Genomic DNA, 22,140 nt, shown 5'->3' with positions numbered 1-22,140 from the left:
GGTAACTGGAGCTCAAGCTACGTAAGTATGGATACTCCTGGATCTAATGGCTCAGTCTCAGTCACTAGGTGTCACATCAGACAACTGCAGAGGTTTCTCAGCATATCCACCCTACTGGTGCTTTTTGTCTGTTGAAAACTGGCAGATTTTTATTTATGTCATGCTTAGCACATTTCCACTTTGTTTTCTGTATCAGGAATTACTTGTTCCTCTCATTTCAGCCACTGTCATTTTCAGTTCTTTTGAGTCATTTTGTAATTCTAGGGCTTGGCATTCATTTCTCACAGGCGCAGAGTTCACAGCATTACAGAGTTACTTTGCCATCTTTTTGCATGAGTGTGAACAGCAGAAAGTTGGCAAAACTGCTTTTCTTCACCCTGGTTAATTTTAAATAACTACATAATTTAAGGTTCACAGAAGCTAATTAAAGTTGACAAGAAATCTGCATGTTAGGCCTGCGGCTTTAACAGTTCCTCATCTAAAAGCATCTAAAAATCAACCTTATTTATCTTGTCCTAAAGCAACACACTACAAATTTTTCTTGCTGAAAAAATTACCATCTGGTAAAATTTAAATGACATGAATTCCAGAAAAAAAGGGTGGTTTTATCTGTAAAGACCATACTAATTAGGCCTTTGACTGTAAAGCTAAGCTCTAATCCTTTCAAAGATGGAAATGTTTGAAACATGCCTTTTTTTTTCCAGGCAGAAATGCTAAGTAATGTTGTATCAAAACTGAGTGCAAATTCATGTAAACTTTGGAGATAGAGATGAGGCAGGGGATAGGAAGGAAACAGACCAGTCTTAAAAAGTCAAATTTGTACAGATAAGATTTCTAAAATAAAAAGTAGTCAGGATATTCTCCTCTGCAAAGAATGCTGTTTTGGGTTTGTTTGTTTGTTTGTTTGTAGAATTCTACTGCTTAAGCATAGGTTCATCAAATAAATGCATTTTTACTATGGCTGTGAGGAGGAACAATTTTTTACTTTTACAGGTCTCTGTATTTTGTCATGGAATGCAAGGATTGCAAATTTGCAAGTGCAATACATATTTTGTAAAAAAGCCAGCATTCCCCAGTACTTCTCTCAGCTTCTCCCACAAAGTCTCGGTGTCACTCCTAAAATAAATCAGTCCAGTCCATGTAGGTTTGATTTTAATTAATCACTGCTGAAGGTGAAGTTGATACTTCTCAAGCATTCAGAACAACAGACATCATCTATCACCTTCTGTTTTGAATGAGATCTTGTCCTTTCCCTCTAACTGCATCCCCTGTGCTAGCACAGCACACTGCTATCATCACAAGTCTACAAAGGGCAAGTGCCACGGTGATTTGCCAGGGACAGCAGTGGAGTTCATCCTGCTCAGCTCTTTAGAATGGCTGCCAGCCATGGCTCAGTGAAAAATGCTCTTTGTCTCCAAATGGTGGCGGTTTCTTCAAGGAAAGTCTTGCAAAGGGCAGCATTCAGAGAATGGAAACAAAAATGAGTAATTTTGTTGTCAGAATAGGGCTTATTTGGAGTCCGTGGATCCTTCAGAGGCAGGGAGATTTTCAAAATGTATTCCTCACTGGGCTAAAAAGGAACTCTCAAGCTGCTACCAGGTCGTTTTGCTGATGAGGAGTTACAGAGCTCTGGCTGGGGAAGTGGCCAGCGAAACATCACAACTGTTGGGTTTGCTTAAGCAATCAGTGGAGTCTCAGCAATTACAACCTTATAAATAGTAAGTGTTCTGAGTACATTTCAGTGCATTTAGTGATGTCTGTTGGATCATCTCAGCTACACATAAAAATACTTGAATACCTTAGTTGTCAGTCATAAAGTTTAGTTTTATTTGAAAGTGCCTACTGAAGGAGGCTAGCTCTAAAGGCTGTTTTTCCTGTCATCTGTACAACTGTTAATCTGAAGATCGTTGTTGAAAACCTATGTGACGCATACAGAAGGCTGTGCTTGCATTAGGATAGATTTCTGTAGCACATTTAAATTAGGAATTGTGACTCCGAAGTAAAACTCCATTCAGTATCAAGAGACTACATTTAGCAGTAACTTTTCTTCAGCGTAAATAAGGTACAACCTTAAGCAAAGCAAATGCTTTGCTGAGCAGTTATGTCTTTGTCAATATCTGCTGTTGCCTGTTCACTGCCAGACTGAATTCTTTTCCCTGTCTTGGACAGCTGCTTCATTCTGCCTGCCTATTTCTTCAATCCCTTCTCTGTATATTTTTATTATTTTTAATGTACTTAATTAGTGTTATAATACATCTTGATAAAATGCCCTGTGCATCCGAGTGCAGACTGTACCACAGGGGAAGAGTGAGTATAGCATTATTTAGCTGAGTTTAAGGTCAGAGACACTGAGGGTGTGCGATAGGAAGTGGGTGCTGTTGTGTACCCAAGGGAGGAGCTGAAACTCCTGTAGATACGTGTTTTGATGGAAAATTCACTGCAAATAATTCAAACAACTGGATGTGATCCATTTTATCTGGATGCCTCAGATACAGAAATGAGGACCTAGGCACAGCACATCCAAAGTGCTGAAGAAGACGGGACGTGGGTTTTGCTGTATTCAGGAGTGCCAGCGAGGTTTTATTGTGTGGGCAGCACAGCAGGACCGTGCTCCAACTTTCCAAACACGGCCAACAGAAACAATCCGCTGGCTCCTAGGACTTCCGGAAACAGCCAAGTGTGTAGGAGTAGTGGGTCCCTCTTCCAGCTTCATTTCTGATGTTATTGTTTGTGACAAAGTGTGTGGGACTTTCTCCTACTCATTCTTGGTTTCAAAGAAGACCAGCCAGTCTACTCATCACATAACACTGACTGCGAAGCCAGGGACTGTACGTGGGTGTAGTGTCAGTAGCATAAATCATGAAGCAGAAGAGTGCACAAAAGCAGTTCTGACTGTTGCAAGTGGAAGTGGAAAAGAGAGTCTAAAGCACTGGGTTTCTTCTCCCAGTGCTCAGCTGCAGTGGTTTCTAGTTCTTTTCTTGCAGAGGAGGAAGGGCTTGTGACTGTTTTACAAAGCTGGGAGGGGGTTATGACTCACTGACAGCTAGCGTTATTGTTTATTGACAATAAACAAATATTATTTATTGATGATACTCCTGAGGGATTATTGGGGTGGGTTTTGATGCATATCATCCCTGGAAAATAACTATACAACACCGTATACACTTTGAATAAGCCAGATGCAGATAGCAAGAATACCTGATGTTTCTGAGCTGGCAAGAGAAGCGTGTGTGATCCAGGGTGGTATCCTCTCATAACCTCGAGTGTTCTGTCTCAGAAGATTTTAGAGGTATGTAAGATTTGATTGGTGTGTTTTGCAAAGCACGTATATTTATTTTAAGCACATATTTAAGACCCACTTACCTGCATGTTGTTCAAGAACATGCTGAGGTGCTTGACTAAAACAACAAACTTGCTGAACAACAGCAAGTGCCACAGAGCTGAGTTGATCACCAGAGTGGGAGTGGCGTATTCATATGAATGGTGTCTTATAATCAGATGTTTAACTAATACATAGAAAATAAAACCCTTGGCCATATGTGACTCATCTCCTCAGCACTCAAGCACCTATCAGAAGAAATGACTGAATAATTTTCCCAGCAGATATCTGAAGTAACTACCTTATGAGCAAACTGTTTGGTAGCAATGAAATCAGACACATGCACAAAGGAAAGACCTTTCCAGTAATAAACCTGCCTTTGATTTTAAGGTGATAAAATAAATAAATAAATAAATAAATAATAGAATTAATAAATAAAAAATAAATAAATAAAACTTCTTTGTTCTTCAGTAAAACTAAGAGTTTTGTTATTGTTTTTACATATGAGTGGATGAAAATTTCTTTCAGTGTGCTTGAATTACATGTAAAACAGCACAGTTAGTTCCTACAGCTATTATGAACAAATTTGTTCTAAAACTTCTTTTAATATGGCAGACAGGACGAAAAAAAAATGAAAAGAGGAGAGTAAGGCCATGAAGTAGAGAGAGGAAGAAACTGCTTGTTTTTTTTCACGCATTTTAGTTAAGTTGCAGGGTTTTTTTCAAGTTTGGGTAGGCTTTCAGGTATTTCCTATAGCATTTGGTTTGCAGGAGGAATTTTAAACCACTGGTTGTTTTACTGACTAATTATAAAACAAAAGATAATGATCAAAATAGAATGAAAAACAAACCTAAAATTTGTCTAGCAATTAGAACAATGTACTAGGAATGTCTTACATTCAGAGATAACCTCACTTCGTACAGCTCTGGGAGTCTCTTCTTCTGCATGTCTTACTAGCACAGATACAAGAAGCCAAATCCTTAGTTTTTTAATGGTACTGGTATTGAATTTGACTCATTTGATACAAGAAAAGAGCAGAAGTAAAAATATCATGGTTTTCTAGGCCAGGCAAATAAAGCAAGAAACATAAGGGAGCTTATTGAAAGCTTTCTGTTGTCATATTTCAAGTTGATTTTTCAACCAGAGATGTTTGAATACCTGGACTTCCTTTAATGAAGCTAAGCTTTCTGGGAGTTGTCTATTCTTACTGTGTACATAGAATATCTAAGTAAAACAGTGTTCCTGCTTTTGCTAATTCACATAAGTAAACTTAATTTTTAATTGAAGCTCTTGCTCCTAATAAATCCTCTGGGATGCCTAAACAAAAATGCTGCACATCTCCTTAATAGCTGTAATTCAAGGCTGTCTTTTTGTCACGGTCAAGACTGTTATTCTGGATTCCTGCTTAATTATGAAGTTAATGCGGTGTGGCAGCTCAGGGGGAATAATGACGTTGCTAATGTCAGGCTGCAAGGATAGCTTGTAAGTAGCTGAGATGGCTTGAATATTTTAATTCAATCTATCAGTTTGCTGATGCATTTTCTGTAGTATTTATAACCCAAAGATTTCAGTGTATTCACATGATGATGATCAGTATATAAAGTATGTTAATAATAGTACAATTTTCAAAAGTGCTACAGTAATTTAGAGCCCATGTCTTAAAGAGATCTTTATCACCTGGTATCTTAAGTCTTAGGGGAATCCAATGAGGTTATATGCCTAAGAGTAGGTTTTATAAGCATTTTATTCTTAGAAGTGTGGTTTTTAATAAATCACCTGAGCATTTTGTAAGATTTTAGAGTATCTCCTGTATTAATTTTTATTTTTTTAAAGTTAAAATGTTGTGTAATGAACTCATCTAAACTGTTGATTCTGAAAGTTTTGAGTGTCAAAGCACAGAAATCCCCAGATAAGCATGTTGCAGAAACACCATCTCCCCAAATGCCTCTTGCAAAATGGGAATCTGCTGAATGTGTCTTATGTAAGCCAAACAAAGGTGTTAATTTACTGCTGATTGCTTTGGGGCATTTTGTGACACAGGACTGATTACTGCCTTGTCAGCGTGATCTCGATTTGGATAGTTCACTGAACAGATGTATGGCAATAACACGTTTTTCCTTACTGTTGACCTGGCCTGAAGTTGAGTCACTCCAGTAAATCATTCATTTCTCTGATGTGTTCTGAGCTGCTCTGTGTTTTCTGCTGCTTCTTTGTCTGCGCATAACAGCTTCTTTAATTCATGCATTATGTTGTCAAATTCAGCCCCGAATCCCAATATTATTGTATAAATTTTCTAGTTTTAGGAAGAATTGGCAACTTTAAGAACGTGTTAGGATTCCTTTGAGGAGGAGGAAGGATGTTTGTTCTATGAATTTGGAGTTGCCAGGTGATAAAGAGCAGGACACTGATAGAGTCCCACCTGAGGAAGATTGACTGTATTTTAGCGTTAAGAACAGGAACAGGAAAGATAGAGATGCTCTGTTAAGTATGTTGGCTTTATTAGAGTGGTAGCTTTTTTTGTTTGTTTGTTCTGAATTTATTTATTTTTTTATTTAAGTGAACTGTTATTTGCCTAGCTAAGGTAGCTTACCTTTAGGGAAGAATTAACTGAATTTTAGACAAGGTTTTAATATGGTATTTCTTTTGTTAAGAAAATGAATGCTTGTAGAACTTCTGGCTTTTTAATTTTTTTCTTTTTAATGAAGTTTGTGAGTTTGTAGAGCATCTTGTTGTTGGTGCTAGCATGTATTTAGGTTAATTATTTGAGAAATATACTTCTGTAAATTCTAAGTCTAGTAAGGAGTTTTTGAGTATTTTCCATGCATCCATTTTCTTCAATAGGTACTGCATAACCTGTGAGGAAAAACAGGAGCATAACTGTTAGACTGATGAAGCTGAGACACAAAACAAGGTAGATGAAGATGACAGGTAAGTCTTCAATTTTTCTCTTTGACCATTGTGTGAATTTGCACTGTGATTCTAGAGAGTTTTCTTTTGGGGAAAATTCCAATGAATTCTAAGAAAATAAGATTAAAATCTAGTATGGTAAAATATTCTGCAGTGCTCTGCTTCTGATTCTTTTCTTTCTGAGGTCTGCAAGGCTTAATTGCATCTCTCCGATGTTAACTTGAGCCATGTAATGGAAATTCTAGGGCTTTAATGACCAGGAGCTAACAACAGGAGCCCAGGTTTAGATAAGGCTGCAGCACTAACTAGGCAAGGTTCCTAATCTTGATTTGGGTGTCTGTTAAATCTATATGGAGAACCTGGAGTGGGTCCTGTGAAAAGTAGCGTGTTGGGTAGAAAGCTACCTAAGGCAAAGTGGCTATGAAACACTGGGAATACACACAAGGTTTTAAACATTGTCCTTCTCCCTACCTCTGTGCTGAAGGCATGTGTGCTCTATCTGTCTCACATGCCTTATGAAAAATAATTCAAAACTCCCTCGGGAAAATCAGAATGTCTGTTTAAAATGATGCTTGTATTATTAGTGGAATTGAGGCTTAATTACAAGGCATGTTTATATGTATGACATAAACTACCACTGATTGAAGTAAATGGTGCTATTTTATCTAAGGTAGTAATATCTCGTGTTCTTTTAAACTGGAGATCTTCTTCAATGGAATAATTTTCCCAGTATTTCTGAGGGACACCTGTAAGGCCTAGTCAACTGGAACAGGAATGTTTTGCTTCCTGAATTACTGTTTATGACAGACCAAAATCTGTTCTTTCTATGGGTTAAAAAAGAAATACTGTGTTGAAAAACAACTTCTTCCCCAGAAGACTTCATTGACAAATACTTCTCATTTTTTTTAAAACATTGTTATTTATAAAAACACTTGAAGTGAATCACTGAACTCTATGCTTTGAAATTCTCTGCAAACAGCAACAATGAAACCTGCCTAAAGTGTAAACGAGCAGAAATTTAAATACTAACTATGAGTTGATATTGCACAACCCTTCCTCTATACTCATTTATAGAACACTTGAGCAGCAACCTTTGTATAAATAACATTTATTTGCTGCTGTGGCATAATTTAAAGCTTGATGTTTGAGGAAGATAAGCAGGAACGGTAAAGTCTGTTACTGGCTTGCTGCATGCTATTGAGAGAGGACTGAAACTAAGTGTGCTATTTCCTATAACTCGAATTGTCATAATACTTATTGCAAGCAACAAAAGGTATCAGTGTGCTCAGCCTTAACTAACGTGCAGCAAGAATGTCTATTTACAAAGGACTCTTTGGCTTTTGGGGGTGAAAACAAGTTATGTAGTATGTGAATTAAAGATGATAGTTAACCAGGCTTAATTAATACATTTAACTTATTGTCTTGGGTGAAGAGAAGTCTGCACAGGAAAAAAGACTTTTACTCTACTTACCTGGAACTAGGAGCACAAATTGGCTGCAGTTTGCAAGAGCTAGGATATTGTGTTACTTTTGGTTGTTTACACATTCTCTTTCTCTTTTGCACTAACTTCATTAACGCTTCTCTGTACTTCTTTTTTTAACCTTACACAAAGACATTGATTTAGTGGATAGTAAACTTTTACAAGAGGACTTAGCATGCATACAAGCTGTCCTGGGATAGTCTGGTGTTGGCCAGTATTGTAATTGCATTAGACATCTTTGTCACCGTGGTTTCACTGAGTCAAGCATTTTAAATGTGTTGAACTCTTGGGAAAACCAAGTTCGTCATTCATGAAGCAGCAGGCTTGTTTAGATGCCAAATTTAAGACACGTTTTAGGTGCCACGTGAAAGTATGTGTAGAAGTTCAAGTATTAACCACTACCTACCTCTGTGAGCAGAGTATAACTAGCAGTTGAGCTTGTTTGTCACTTGCAATCAATGCCCACATGCCTCTGGGCTGAGAGGACTCTGAGAGCCAAATGTTGTTCTGCTGGGCCTTAATGTGCTTCTCCGAATGCTTATATAGTGAGAGGTGCTCAAGTGAACATAGCCGTGAACTTTTATTTCTCCTTCATAACTTTCTGAATGATGATTAAAATATCTTTATGAAAATCATGCTGTTCAGTTCTTCATACCATGATATTCTATCATCCTTGCCAGATGTGAAGTTACTACCTTGCAACAATATAGATGACTCCACTCTTAGCCCCTTTGTTTAGATCTTACCTCAAATCCTCATTTGTTGCTCTACAAGCATGCTGAAGACTCTTTCCTGCTTGTCACTGGCCCTGAAAAAGCTTCACAGTCGTCATTAAATGTGTGAGTGTTTTGGCCTCTGCTTGTCTTTTTGTATTGGATAACTGTCTTTCTATTTATGGAGTTTCTCCTTTTTCATTATGCTTTGTTGTGAATCATGCTGCAGGTGGAGGAGGGCTTCTTTCTCTGGTCTGGTGTTTGCTCTGTGGCGTTCCTGTCTGTTTGTGCACAGACACTGAGCAGTCCCAGCCTGCCCTCAGCAGACCACAGAGGGGCTCATACTTAACCAAATCTCTCTATTTTTTGTCTTTGTTAATGAATTTGTCTTGTATCTTATGGACAGCAGTTGTCATTTTGCCTTATCAAAATTACTTGAATTATTTCCCTCAGTGCTCCCTGCCTGCTCAAGTCACTTCCAGAGCTGCCAATTCATGCAGACGTGCAGCCTCGCTGCCTGCCTTGACTCGACAAGAGCAGTGGTGACATCAGGTGGCAGCAGAGCCTCAGGGGCAGAGTAATGCCAAATTCCTTCCTCACTTTTTTCTCATTATGTTTTGAATTCAGTGTGGTGCTGGAATCACCACAACCAGAGCAACTTAATGAACATAAATAATTGATTTGCTGATAGATAGTTTACGGAAACAAAGGGCACAAAGCTATAAACTGTGGGCCCAAATGAATCTGGGATCTAGTGCTCCAGCACTGTGCTCTGTCTCAGTGTCAGTATTATCTGGATCTTCCTAGTCTCCCCTTGCTCTGGAGAAGGGAGGTACATCAATACAAATTAATGGTGATAATATTATCTGTGGTTCTTTTGTCTTGTTAGTCCATGGTAACTGGAAATCCAAAACGTTACATAGTGGTTGATTTTTTTGCCAGGAGACCATACCAGAAACCAGTGATCCCTTTTATTTTGCAACATAAAACATTCCATGTGCAAAGAGGTAAGCAAGCAGCTTACTGTATGCTGCAAGCTGCCACATTCATTTTAGTGAGATTAATCTCAGAAAGGAAAGCATGTGTGGAATTGGGTCACAGTGCTTCATGTATTCAAGTGTATAAAATACAGTGATTGATTCCCTCATAAGATCTTTGTGCGCTGAGTAATGTTTATTAATTATTGTTGTAAACAAGTTAGCATTTACCTTTTCAAAACGTGGCAATAGCATAAAATATTTAACTTCTATCATTTTCGGTTACCTGCATTTTAAATGTTCTACTTTGCTACACCTTCCTAGAAAGTTATGGTTTATGAAAGATACAAGTCTTATGAGAACAAGTCTTACAAGGAGCGGCTGAGGGAGCTGGGATTGTTCAGCCTGGAGAAGAGGAGGCTCGGGGCGACCTTATCGCTCTCTATAGGTACATTAAAGGAGGCTGTAGCGAGGTGGGGGTTGGTCTGTTCTCCCACGTGCCTGGTGACAGGACGAGGGGGAATGGGATAAAGTTGTGCCAGGGGAGGTTTAGGCTGGGTATTAAGAACAACTTCTTTACCGAAAGGGTTGTTAGGCATTGGAATAGGCTGCCCAGGGAAGTGGTTGAGTCACCATCCCTGGAGGTCTTTAAGAGACGTTTAGATGTAGTCCTTAGTGATATGGTTTAGTGGAGGACTTGTTAGTGTTAGGTCAGAGGTTGGACTAGGTGATCTCGGAGGTCTCTTCCAACCTAGACGATTCTGTGATTAATGAAACATCTGCCTTTATTGAAACTTTAGGAAGCAATGTCTTTGGAATGCATTTTTTTGTCAAAATGTGTAATATTGTTTAAATTGCTTGCAGTCCCATCTTCCCATCTCAGTGGTATTAGAGCATTTATAGATCACAGGTTTAACAGGCATCTTCCTTTCATTGACAAGAGTAATGATGACACCCTGTGGCCAATTCAATAGCAGACTTGCATTGAATTTGAGTGTCTTTCTTTCACATGACCTCTGAATTTCTTGCGCCGTAGGGAAGGTCACAGGAGGAACCCCTTCCCTACAAATATGAGGGCATAATTTTTTTCATGTCTCTCACTAGACCTTTCCATTATTGGAATATATGTCTTTTGAGCACTTTAATTCAGACACAAGGAAAGTGTTCTCTGCCCGTGATGGCTAATAACCTGAGAAGGTAGAGCAGGAAAATGTAGAAATTGAGACAAGATTATATTTCACGTTAAATTGATGTAATATAAGTATACTGCTGTATGTGCTCTTTCACACTTCTTCTCTAATGCGATTACAGTTTTGACATACTGATGTAATTCAGTGGACACAAAATAAACATCCACAATAGAAAACTGCACTGCATAAACGATCGGGTTTCAAAGTCAAAATAATCTTTTTAAATTCTCATTTGTATCATTAACTTACCTAATGAGTCTAAGTAACATTATTATTCTGTAACTGCCGACATAATTCTGTTTCCAGTTAAGTCCTGGAGACTAAAGAGGTCTTTAAACCTTAGAGGTGAGAATTTGGTGTACGGGCAGTAAAGTTTTACGTACACTTCAGGTTTCCAGCAGGCTAATGCAAACTATTTAGCTTTCACTCGTACAGCAAAGAACAGTTAGAACCTCCTGTCATATGTAATCTTGATAACAAAGAAATCTGTGTAGTAGATTTACATAGGTTAAGATTGTAAGGAAAAAAAAGTGTGTGTGAAGTCTATTCAGTAGTTTGTGAAATTCATTCCAAGTCTCAATTCAGGTCCATATAATATTATCCTATTATCAAGTAGACAAGATGCCTTTTAGAAAAACTTTGGTCAAACTTGAAACAAACAAACAAAAAACATAACACAAACTACAGATCAGAAATGTGTTTTGTATTTGCTAAAATATTCAGACTTCCCAGAAAATATTTTCACGTAACCCAACTACTAAAATGTATGCAAATCTGTACCATTTTACAGAAGTATTTGCAGCTCAGCAACTTCAGGATTTGCCAAAAAATATTGCTTCCAGACGAATGAAGAAGCAAATCACCGACTCTTTTCATAGATTCCTAGCTCAGTGAAAGGTGCTCTTGTTGGCTTTTTCTGGATGTAGCCAGCCAGGGACCCTTCTCCACAGAATTCCATTTTGTTTCAGTTTGTGCCCTAGAAGTGCTTAGGAGGGACAGTTCCTGCCCTAGCAGGATGACAAGGTTGCACATAGAGCAAGATCACTGCATGGCTCCTTGCACTTCCCATATTGCATGGTTTGTGTACAACATCAGTCTTGCTCAGTGACCATCTAGCTCATACACATTACTAGTGTAAAGTTTGCAGAGGATGAGTCATCCATATTAGCCAGGCATTTCAGCCTGAAACAAACTATAATCCACAGTTTTATTGGTAGAAAAAGAGGCAGAAAGAAAGAAACGCCTTTTCCATATTGCTATAGTTTAAATAAATAAATAAACACACACATTTTATTTGGTGATTCACATATTGGAAATGTATTGATCTGCGAGTATACAAACATTCTAGTGGTAAAGCTAGTACACATCTAGCCAGGATGTTATTCAGTCTGCCATGTGTTTTGCAAAAAAAATACTTGCAACTTCCAATCTTGATGTAGCTGAAACTTACTTATTCACCAGCATATGCATATACTGTATGTATATCTGCTTCCAGTCCTGTCCCAGAAGCCTTGTTGTTATCTGTGGCAGAGACTTTTGCGTAAGTCCCTGTTACGTGGCAATGAAGGTGCTCACTTCTTTGCATGTCACTGACACAACTTGTTGCATATGGAGAACCTGTGAAAAACAAAAGGATATAAGAATTTCAAAGGGTTAAAACTTCTTATTTTGATATTTAAAGTACTTGTCCCCTTTCTTAAATTAATAAATAAGAATCCATTCTGCCCTGCAACCAAATGCTAATTCATACTCTGTTCTAAGTCTGAATTAAGATAAGTGATTTAACAGCTATGGTATACTGACTGGCACTTTTGTATGTCTTCCCACCTTATGAAACAATGGGCTTGCATTCTTCTTTCATTTGGAGAACAGAAGCCTAAGATGGGGAGATTTTAACTTGACCAAGGTCACAAATCATGGATAAAGAGACATGATGGGAAAATTCTTCAAGTTCCCATACAACCCAAACCATTCTATGAAACAGAGCTTCTTATAGTATTTGGTGTATACTGGCCTCCTCAAATATCTACAGCTTACTTAACCTAGTTCACTTAGTATATTTCAATTGCCAAGAAGAATTGACAGCATGATACTGAAAAATATACACAGACAATAGTGTGCCTGTGTACATGGATAAGTTTGGAGCAGTGTACAGCTACTGAAGAATAGCTCTTTGTGCAGTAACCCCCATGTGTATGCTTGTTTTTTACATCAAGATCATCTTTAAATTCACTTTGGAAGCTATGTAAACATGATCCTTGCAGGGAGTTCGAGATGGGGACAGAGTGTGTTGTAAGGAAGCTAATGCTGAAGAGCCTGCATCCTATAAGTTTTGTTGTAACTGCCAGCAAGCAACTGCCACCTGAGCCCTTGTGTATACATAAATCCTGATAAATCTACTTTGAAGGTAACCACTTAGAAGGTTGTTCAAAAGTTCTTGCTTACATTCATCTTCTGGCATTCCAACAACATCATAATATCTAAAATGAAAAGGATGAAAAGGTCTGTTTATAGTCATGTCTTTCAAATTGTAAGTAACTTTAAAATTAATTTTCAATAGTCCAGGATATAAGTGTTTTCAAGGAAATACCTGGTAAATTCTGTGGACGATTTTTTTCCTGAAACAGATAAAAGAAATCATGAAACTTCAGTAATTAAAATATTTGTACAAATGATACTTAGTAGCTTTAATTCAACAAAATAATAGAACATGTTCCTTACCTTTTGATTTGGCTGTCTTGAGATAGGTTAGCCATGTTATGACACAGAGAAAAATAATCCCAGCTATAGCTCCAGAGGCGATATACCACTGTATATCTAAATAAAATTGATATATTATTTAGAACATGGTGTGATAGTGACTTCTGGGTCAAGATAGATTTTTTTAATATAATCTGTAGTGGTTTACAGGTGATCACTTGATCTTTAGTTACTGTGAAAATAACTTACATATAAATCTTATTTTGGATGACTCCAGGGTATTGTATCCTGGGAAATATCTTGATTTCTCTAGGCAAATTTCCTTCATTTAAAAAACAAACAAAACTATTGATATTTAGTGGTACTGCAGTATTCTCAAAGCTCAGCATGAGTAGGAAGGCAGACAAGGTCTTTCTATTTTCTGCCTCCCCTTAAGAAGATGGGATGCAGCCTACAGTGCTGCCTATCCTGCTCGCATAACTTCTCAGGTCCTTAGGCTTAGTGCTCTTTCGCAGTAAGGTGGCTGAATGATGCTAATGCACGTCTAGGCAGCGGTCGGCAGCAACTAATACGATAGTGAAAGACTGTTTTCACACTTGGCGCTATTCAAACATGGATCATAAAAGAAATTATGGTGAGCCGATCATCCACTTACATTGTCATTCATTTTCCTATTTTTCTTCATGTCCGTACAACCATTACAAATATGGAGTTGATTTTTATGTGATGCAATTTAATAATTCATCCACAAAGTACTCTGTGTGAAATAGCAGACAAATGGTCTGTGACATGCTGCTACTTAATGATGCAGAGTTGCTCTATTTTCTTTTAGGTTATTTAAAGAACAATCAATTCACTTGTTAAAAAGAAAAATTCTCGGTTTTTTTTGATCATATTTTTGGGAGGTAGAATTTTGCATGACTAAATCTAGTGCTAGAATACAATATTTCTATGACAACCAGGTGCAATTTCTTGGACTAGGACAGATGTCACCTCTCCAAGTTACAGTCTGTTATGAATACAGTTTCAACTTACATGTAGTTTTGTCTTTCCGAACTTCCACAGACAGGTTATTAGCAACTCTCCACACATGTTTGCCATTTATCCAGGTAGTAACAATGCATAAATATTCTCCGCTGTCAGAACTAGTAACATTCAGAATAGTCACATTACTTTTTTTGACAGTTGAACTGAAGTCAGTATTGTTCAATAATCGTCCATGGATATCTTCATCAATACAGCAATGCTCATTGTAAGTCAAATGTGAGGTCCCAGCTTCATTTGCTAGAGAAAAAATGCATTCACTTGTTTTCGCAGCTCTGATCCAATACAGAGTAAAACATTCTCCTGAGCAGGTAGTTTCAAATTCACATGACAAAGTGATGTTGTCTTCAAATACCAGGCTGCTGTATGGTGTTTCAGGAACACTGTCTAAGGACTTGCTTTCTGAAACTGAGGAAATGAACAGAAAAACAAACACAAAAAATGTTGCAAGTGAGTCTAACCTGGCAATATTTTGAAGTGTGAAAACTGCATGAAGAACTGCGCAATCTCAGACACAGATTAAACAGTGTTTTACACAGTGAATTGTAATTCAGTTAAAATACTTGTGCTCTGTTACATCTGAATAATAAATAATTATTTTATTCATTAATAATACCAAACTAACTACCTGGCACTGAGATAAGTTCTTGGTAATAATTCTAACACTTGGCTTCTACATACATTGTTAGGCAGTATTGCCTCAAAAAGGATGATGCTTTGATAATTTAAGAAAGCATGTGAAAAGCAAAGTAGTCTGTTGTTAATGCAGTAGCATATGCTGTCAGTGGTGTGTCTCTGGTCACACTGTTCTCACCATTGGGGGTGTTACACAGCAAATCTGTGCTTTCCTGGGTTAACTTGGAGAGTTATCAACTGAACTCCCTAATGTCACCAGTGTGCCAGTCTGGCACAACACCCTATCCTCAGAAAACTTTCACACGTCTAATCCAACCGTTTTTAAAAACCTGAAACAATAAAACTTTGAGAAGTGTAAAGTACCCACTAGACTTTCTTATTTCTAGTTTTCTTTGATATGTATTTAATGTTTTCAGCAGCTTCTCTTACAGTTCTCAACCATTGATTTCCTTAGTTTTTCCTAGGTTCCTGTTCTCCTACAGTGTTCTGTTTGAGTCACAAGTTGCGGTTATATATCCTGTTACTAAGCATCTTCTCTTCTCCAAAGAGTTCTGGTTTTGTATCTAAGATACAGTAAGAAAAGGGGCCCAGATAGCGCCACAGAGCAAAATTCTCGGAATTGTCTCCTTTTTAATGCAAGTTTACCAATACTCTTAGTGAGCATCTGAGCTGAAGACAGGCTTACTAAGAGAAGTATGGAAATACACACTGTTTAAAAAGCATCACTCACCTTGTGTGGAGTAAATCGTCTGTGTAAGAAAGAAGTTGTAGTGCCTGCAGTGAGAGACATTGTGAAACAGCGGGCAAGTTGCTGGTGTTCTACCATTAGGAACTGCTCCACATGCAAACAGCCCTCCTTCAGGGGATATGTGGGTTACTTGTAAGGTATCATTGCAGCCTGAAGATCCCCCTTTTTTTCCACATGAGAAAGTAGACTCCTTGGAAGAGCAGTTAATTAACTTAAATTGTTGCAGATTGTCGTCTGCTATATACCAAGCTATTTCTGCTTTTCCTTTAGCAGCTTGCTGATTGCACTGAAGTGCAAGATTTTCATGTTCTTGTCGATGAAAGAAAGTTTCGCCTGTGAAGCGTATTTAAATGGTTGGTGAAGCAAAGTGATCTGGAAAGACAGTCTGATCGTTAAAATTCTTAGTGAGATCATAGAATCTTAGAATCAGTCAGGTTGGAAAAGACCTCAAAGATCATCTAGTCCAACCTTTAACCTAGTACGTCCACCACTAAACCATGGTACTGAGTTCTACATCTAGACGTTTCTTGAAGACCTCCAGGGATGGTGACCCAACCGCTACCCTCGGCAGCCTATTCCAATGTTGTGCAACACTTTCACTAAAGAAATTTCTCATAATATCCACCCTAAGCTTCCTCTAGTGCAATTTCAGGCCATTTCCCCTTGTCTTATCACTTGGATACAACATTATGGTTTTGTTCATTTTTTTGACAACAGAATGTATTGCAAATGCAGTGATGGATCCTTTCTTGCAAGGAAGGGTATACTGCTGTGTTCCCCTTGGGTGTGTTCAGCTTCTTCCCAGCACCAGCATCAAGCGCTGAGCTCTCACTCTTCCTGCACTCCTGGCAGTACTCTCTAGGATAAAGCCTTCTGAACATCATTGACAGTCTTGGGTTGGAGTGAGCAATGTAATGGAAAAAAGCAATATTAACACTGACCAAATGGTACAGTACAAGCATAGATATAGGCTTTTCTGAACAGAGTGTTTTTGTGAACGCTTCTGAACACATTAGTGATACTAGATGAAAATAGGGTACAGACAGACATTTCTGTACTTTAAAAAGGCCACATAGTTTAACTAGAGAAGTAACAGCTGCGATCAGCCACTACATTTTGCATGACAGATTGAGCCTGCTGTTTGTACCTTGCTGGGCATAAATGCAAGCCTCTGATTCTGCAAGCGTTTAATGCAGGCAGCTGAAACTACTCATATGTAGAACTAGAATCCACCTTTGATATTTTTATGCAGCAGGTATCAAACATAGCCAACAGTGCATGTCAATATATATTTTAATTTTTTTTTAATACACTGGAGGATTCTAGCGCATTGAAGTCAAGTCCCCGCAGTTAGCTGCAGTCTTAAATAGGGCTGGATCTGCATAACCAACAATGGCAGGATGTGTTTAGGCAAAGTACTTGGCCTTTACAGTCACATACTTCGTAATACCCTAGAATAAGTGAGACTGAAAATGAATCAATTAAAAAAGATAGTGTTTGCAAGTTGTCTGTCCCTTTGGCTGGGAAAACTCTCAATAAATATTATGTCTGCTTATCAACAATTGGAGTAACTGGAGGAAATGATAGACAGACGTAAGAAGAAATATTATTATTGACATCCTGCCTCAGCTGCTTACAGTTTCCTACGTACTAAAGGGTAGTTGCTAAAGCCCTGACCCTGGGGGTAATGAACAGTGCTCTGACGTTTCCAAGTCACTTTGTAGCTTGTTCAAAGCCTTCCCTCATTCCTCTTCCCCCATTCACCTGTCCATCAGCCCATCAGTTCTTTCTCACAGAGCTGCTATGAGACAGGGAAGCGCTCTTGTGACAGCTGTTAAACGCAGCCCTTCAGGGGTGGAAGCATGGCCATAGCCACTTGCTTGATCAAGCTGAGGACTCATATCTGCATTCAGATACTTCTACCAAATGTACTTAAAACAACAAAGAAAAAAAAAAGTATCTGAAGTGAGAAATGAGAAAATTTGAATGATTTATGTGAAGAGAAAACATACCTGTTATTTCTCCTAGAAAAGACGTGATCATCAGGAAGGTTATTACTTTCTGCAAAAAAGAGGAGAGAGCCTTCATCCTTTTCAGTTCTCTTGCTTCTTAACTCTAAATAGTGCTCAGGAAGATGGATGGGGAGGAAAGAAATAGAAAGAAAAGGAAGTGCTGACAGCATGCAAAACCGCAGCCTTTCCTCCCTCAAAATGCCCTGCCCTCACCATATCTTCCACAGAGCCTCTTCTCAAGAAGAAATTGTGTGACAAGAAATGAAGGGCCAACACAGGGATGAGATCCGTACTACTGTCTGCATAGACATAATTCACTTTAAAACCTGAGAGCCCCTGTATCAGTGAAGTGCTGCCATAGTTACCAGTAGCATGTGTGCTGTCCTGGAGTGCTTTCCCAGCCCCTTTGAGGCTGCTGCACATCACGGTAAGCACCAGGATGTCACAGCAGTCTTGTCACTGGTCCTAAAGGTTGTTCGTCCATGTCTGTGCTCACAGGAGCATCAGCAGCAGAGGTGTACTGCCAAGAAGTATGAGGAAATCTTTGGTAGAAAAAGGACAGCCAGAGGGGGCCCAGTAAATCCCTGCCCTGCCCATGGTGGCCAGGATCTCCTCCAGGTCACTGGCCGGGGCCAACACTGCAGCAGGCAGGTGCCGGCAAGCAGCAGCTCTGGCAAGCAAGGGCAGCCCATGCCCGGCCAGAGGCCCTGCTCGGGAGCGCTCCTAGGAGAACCGCGGCTCGAATGTGCGGCCAGAACTGCACCTGAGCCACCAGAGCAGCATCACAGAAACAACGCGCCTTCCCACATAGAGACAGGTTTGAAAGTGCAGTTTTATTTCAACAGGTGTTTGAAGCACACAAGGTGTTACACAGCGCCATTAATGTTAAGACCTTCCAGCCATTTTCCTGCCACTGCTGCCCCCTCCAACTTGCTGAGCAGTGATGTTAGTGGAGTTAGGCCACAGGCAGCTGTTGGGATCAGCATCAGTAAATAAGAAATTTCTGTGGTCATTTGCTGCTGTTCTTCAGAAGTGTTTATATTTCTCTTCCTTAAAGAATAAAATACATAAAAATGTGTCTGCAATAGGTTTTGCCATATTTCTTGCCCACCTTTTTTTTTTTTTTTTTTCCAGAAATAACCTCCCTGTAAGTTCACGCCTTCTCTAGACAGTTCTTATATTAGTACTGGCATAGTACAGTAACTCAGTGTGGGATGCAAGTAATGAAAATTATATAGAAAATGTGTATCTGTGAAGAATAAGAAGTGTTATCTCTTCATTTATAGCTATTTAAAAGACAAGTTGGGAACCTCTGGCTTGAGGAGGCACTTAGTCCTTGCGTCTTGGTTATTAGTTGATAAATAGCTGTATACATGTGTATCGCTTGAATGAAACTCCCCAGAAAAAATATGATTTTATAAAAGGCTATGATGAGAACTAAATAGCAGCTTAAGAATTTTTTCTTAAGAGGAAGTAAAGCTGTACATTTTACAAGAAGTTTCTGATTATGACCTTAGTTCCTGTTAGGTTTTTATTAACCACAGTGTGCAGAGTGAGCAGCAGAAGTGAATAAGTTAAAAGAAGAAATAGGAAGCATCAAGACACTGCTGGTATCATATGGTGTGATGTGGTGACATTTTTACTGCATGCAAATCTTGTTGTGGCCAGTGTTGGATAAAGCCAGATCACACTTTTTATCAGGGAGATAAAGAAAGAGCCACAGGGTATGCAAATAAGGGATATGTACAAAAAGATTTCATAAAGCCTGTTGTTCTTCTCCTTTCAGATTTAAAGGGCTTAATCATAAGATGGATTATGAAAATGAATGTGTCTTTTTTTTTTTTTTCCAGCTGTGGGCCTTCTGTTTATATTTCCTTGGAAATCTAGTTTTTTTAGAAAGCGAAATCTGGTAAATAGCTCTGAGTAAGTCATGTGTATGCTAGGTAACATCCTTGCTTGACTTCTCATTCACTGAAAAGCATTCACTGAAACATATTTGAGTCTGGCCAGTTGTTTAGGCAATGGGATCAGCTTAAGAAACCTTGGCAAATTTAGCTGGAGCTTCCCATGTGAACTCCTGGTTTCCATGCCCCAGCAAGAGTCCTTCCATTCACCTCATGCAACATAATTTCTTTTTATTGTATTAGAAAGGGTTCTGCTTTGGGTTTGCTTTGGCATCTGGTTTGATTTGATTTTAATTTAATACCCAGAGTTGGAGCCTAGATATTCAGGTTTGTTAGTGAGTTTAAGGAAGCATTGCTCCCTAAAAAGCAAATCAAAAAATACTGGCATCACTTGTCAATTTTCTTCTATCCCACCCAAGTGATTTTATCTATGAGCTTAGAGCTTTGGGGTTTGTTGATTCACTATGTCATCTACTCGTACTCGCTTTCAGCTGCACAGTTATCAACATGTATAACTGCAGTTTCTTTAAAGTCGTGGGGAGAGGAGGAGGGAAAAAGTCTTCTGATTTCAGAAACTTTCTTGGAAACGCAGCTCTTGTGCTTCAATCACAAGGATGTTTCAGCATTTAAAGTAGTGCATTGCAGCAGATCCTATCTGCTCTCTTTATCTCATATTACTAAAGGCCATTACAGTGATGAAATTTGGTTTAAAATTTATAGAACTGGGACACTCTACAAATACACAGTTTGGAGTTGCAGATACCCTGGAAATTCCTGGTTCTGTAAATGTTTGCATAAGGAGAACTCAGCCAGTCCAGAAGAATGTAGTCATTATTCTTGCCTCCTGTACTTTGCGTATTCCACAAAGAAGTTCCCTGTTGAGTGAGATATGAATTGCTACCTCAGCTCAACTACTAAGTGTGCCACACCTTTTGAGAAAGGAGAGTTTTCCTTCAGGGGCCATTGCTGGACCTGCTGATTCAAGTTCTCATGCTGGTTTAGAAGTCATTAGCGGTAGTGGATAGTGGGTCTTTGCGTTTCCTTTTTTTTTTTTCTTCCGTTTGTTTTGTGGTTGTGTGTTGTTTGTTTTTGTTTGGTTTTTTTTTTGGTTGTTTGTTTGTTGTTTTTTGAGGGAGTGGTGATGTGTTTTGTTTTGTTTTTTATTCTTTGTTCAGAAGCTCTGTATCCCCTAAGAAAAACATTGCATACCTTTGTTTCTGTATTGCTTAAGCTTTATAGTAAGCACAAGCTCTGAAGACATTAAAGTCTTACTCAGCTGTACTGTACTCGGCTCTGGTGAGGCCGCACTTCGAGTACTGTGTTCAGTTTTGGGCCCCTCGCTACAAGAAGGACATGGAGGTGCTTGAGAGAGTCCAGAGAAGGGCGACGAAGCTGGTGAGGGGTCTGGAGAACAAGTCTTACGAGGAGCGGCTGGGGGAGCTGGGATTGTTCAGCCTGGAGAAGAGGAGGCTCAGCGGAGACCTCATCGCTCTCTATAGGTACCTTAAAGGAGGCTGTAGCGAGGTGGGGGTTGGTCTATTCTCCCACATGCCTGGTGACAGGACGAGGGGGAATGGGCTAAAGTTGTGCCAGGGAAGGTTTAAGTTGGGTATTAAGAACAACTTCTTTACCGAAAGGGTTGTTAGGCATTGGAATGGGCTGCCCAGGGAGGTGGTTGAGTTGCCATCCCTGGAGGTCTTTAAGAGACGTTTAGATGTAGTCCTTAGTGATATGGTTTAGTGGAGGACTTGTTAGTGTTAGGTCAGAGGTTGGACTAGGTGATCTCGGAGGTCTCTTCCAACCTAGACGATTCTGTGATTCTGTGATTACCTCCCATTTTATGGAAGTTGGGATCATAGTCAAGTAAGTGGAACAAACCAATGTCCAGCAAAGGCTATTTCAGTTTAAAGGAGCAAGAATTAAGGAGTAGTTTTTCCTTCGGGGTAATAGAGATTCAACATAACCTTGAAAATTACCCAGACTAACACTGCCTCTTCTCACTACATTTCTTTTCTCCCTTTGTGGAGAGAAAAGGCAGCCCAGTTTGGTGCTGTACAGATAGTGACTCCTGGAGGTACTAACATAAGTACTTATGTTGAGTGGAGAAAATATTACTTCAATAATCAGAAGCCCTCTGCATTCCTGAAGGAATGAAATTAGCACTCCTAACACAAAGGAATGTCAGTGGAGACCAACATGGAAAGGAAAAATAAAGGGGCAGCTCCACTTTCAAGCACAGGTATGTCCTTCTGTTTAGTTTTGCAGGATCTGTGCAGGTCAGTGTTTAGAACTGGTTTCTGCTTTTTAAAATCAAGCCTTCCTAGAACACAGTATCCATAACACTGTCCTCCTGACTTCATAGTTATTCCCCTGGGGGCAGGCTGTTTCTGCCTGATGAGAAGCTTTTGCTATACAATTTTAAGGAGATAGAAAGATGTAGGGACTCTAAGTCTACGTTGAAGAACTCAGCTGTTATTTACCAGAGACAAACACTCCCTGACAGAAGGTGC

General features: G+C 39.1%; 1 protein-coding gene and 2 long non-coding RNA genes across 6 annotated transcripts in view; 2 read left to right on the top strand and 1 right to left on the bottom strand.

The window, feature by feature from the left end:
* The window catches only part of LOC121076069, a 130,831-nt gene extending 121,273 nt beyond the window's left edge, over positions 1-9,558 (top strand). For 2 of the 3 annotated variants that reach the window (XR_005823314.1, XR_005823313.1), the window contains 2 exons: positions 6,161-6,247; positions 8,446-9,558. This is a non-coding gene — a long non-coding RNA (uncharacterized LOC121076069). The remainder of the gene's footprint in view (positions 1-6,160; positions 6,248-8,445) is intronic. The other variant, XR_005823315.1, reaches the window with a different exon arrangement.
* Positions 9,559-11,874: 2,316 nt separating this feature from the next.
* LOC121076170 lies at positions 11,875-17,861 on the bottom strand. Of its 2 annotated transcripts, XM_040570289.1 has the most exons (7): positions 17,727-17,861; positions 15,697-16,047; positions 14,322-14,732; positions 13,308-13,403; positions 13,177-13,204; positions 13,032-13,066; positions 11,875-12,203 (listed from the first exon to the last, which is right to left on the bottom strand). In XM_040570289.1, the coding sequence occupies exons 1-7, from the start codon at positions 17,800-17,802 to the stop codon at positions 12,037-12,039; spliced, it is 1,164 nt and encodes a 387-aa protein (XP_040426223.1). In that variant the 5' UTR covers positions 17,803-17,861; the 3' UTR covers positions 11,875-12,036. The 2 variants fall into 2 exon arrangements, with proteins under 2 accessions (XP_040426223.1, XP_040426224.1); XM_040570290.1 differs by lacking the exons at positions 13,032-13,066; positions 13,177-13,204.
* Positions 14,892-21,037, top strand: LOC121076171. The gene is made up of 3 exons (XR_005823373.1): positions 14,892-14,902; positions 16,099-16,105; positions 20,502-21,037. It is a non-coding gene; the product is annotated as an uncharacterized LOC121076171 (long non-coding RNA).
* The last annotated feature ends 1,103 nt before the right edge of the window (positions 21,038-22,140 follow it).

Source organism: Cygnus olor, chromosome 11 (assembly GCF_009769625.2).
Source record: "Cygnus olor isolate bCygOlo1 chromosome 11, bCygOlo1.pri.v2, whole genome shotgun sequence".
Lineage (NCBI taxonomy): Eukaryota > Metazoa > Chordata > Aves > Anseriformes > Anatidae > Cygnus > Cygnus olor.
The sequence above is the reverse complement of the archived record's forward strand: the minus strand, read 5'-3'. Positions and strand labels throughout refer to the sequence as shown.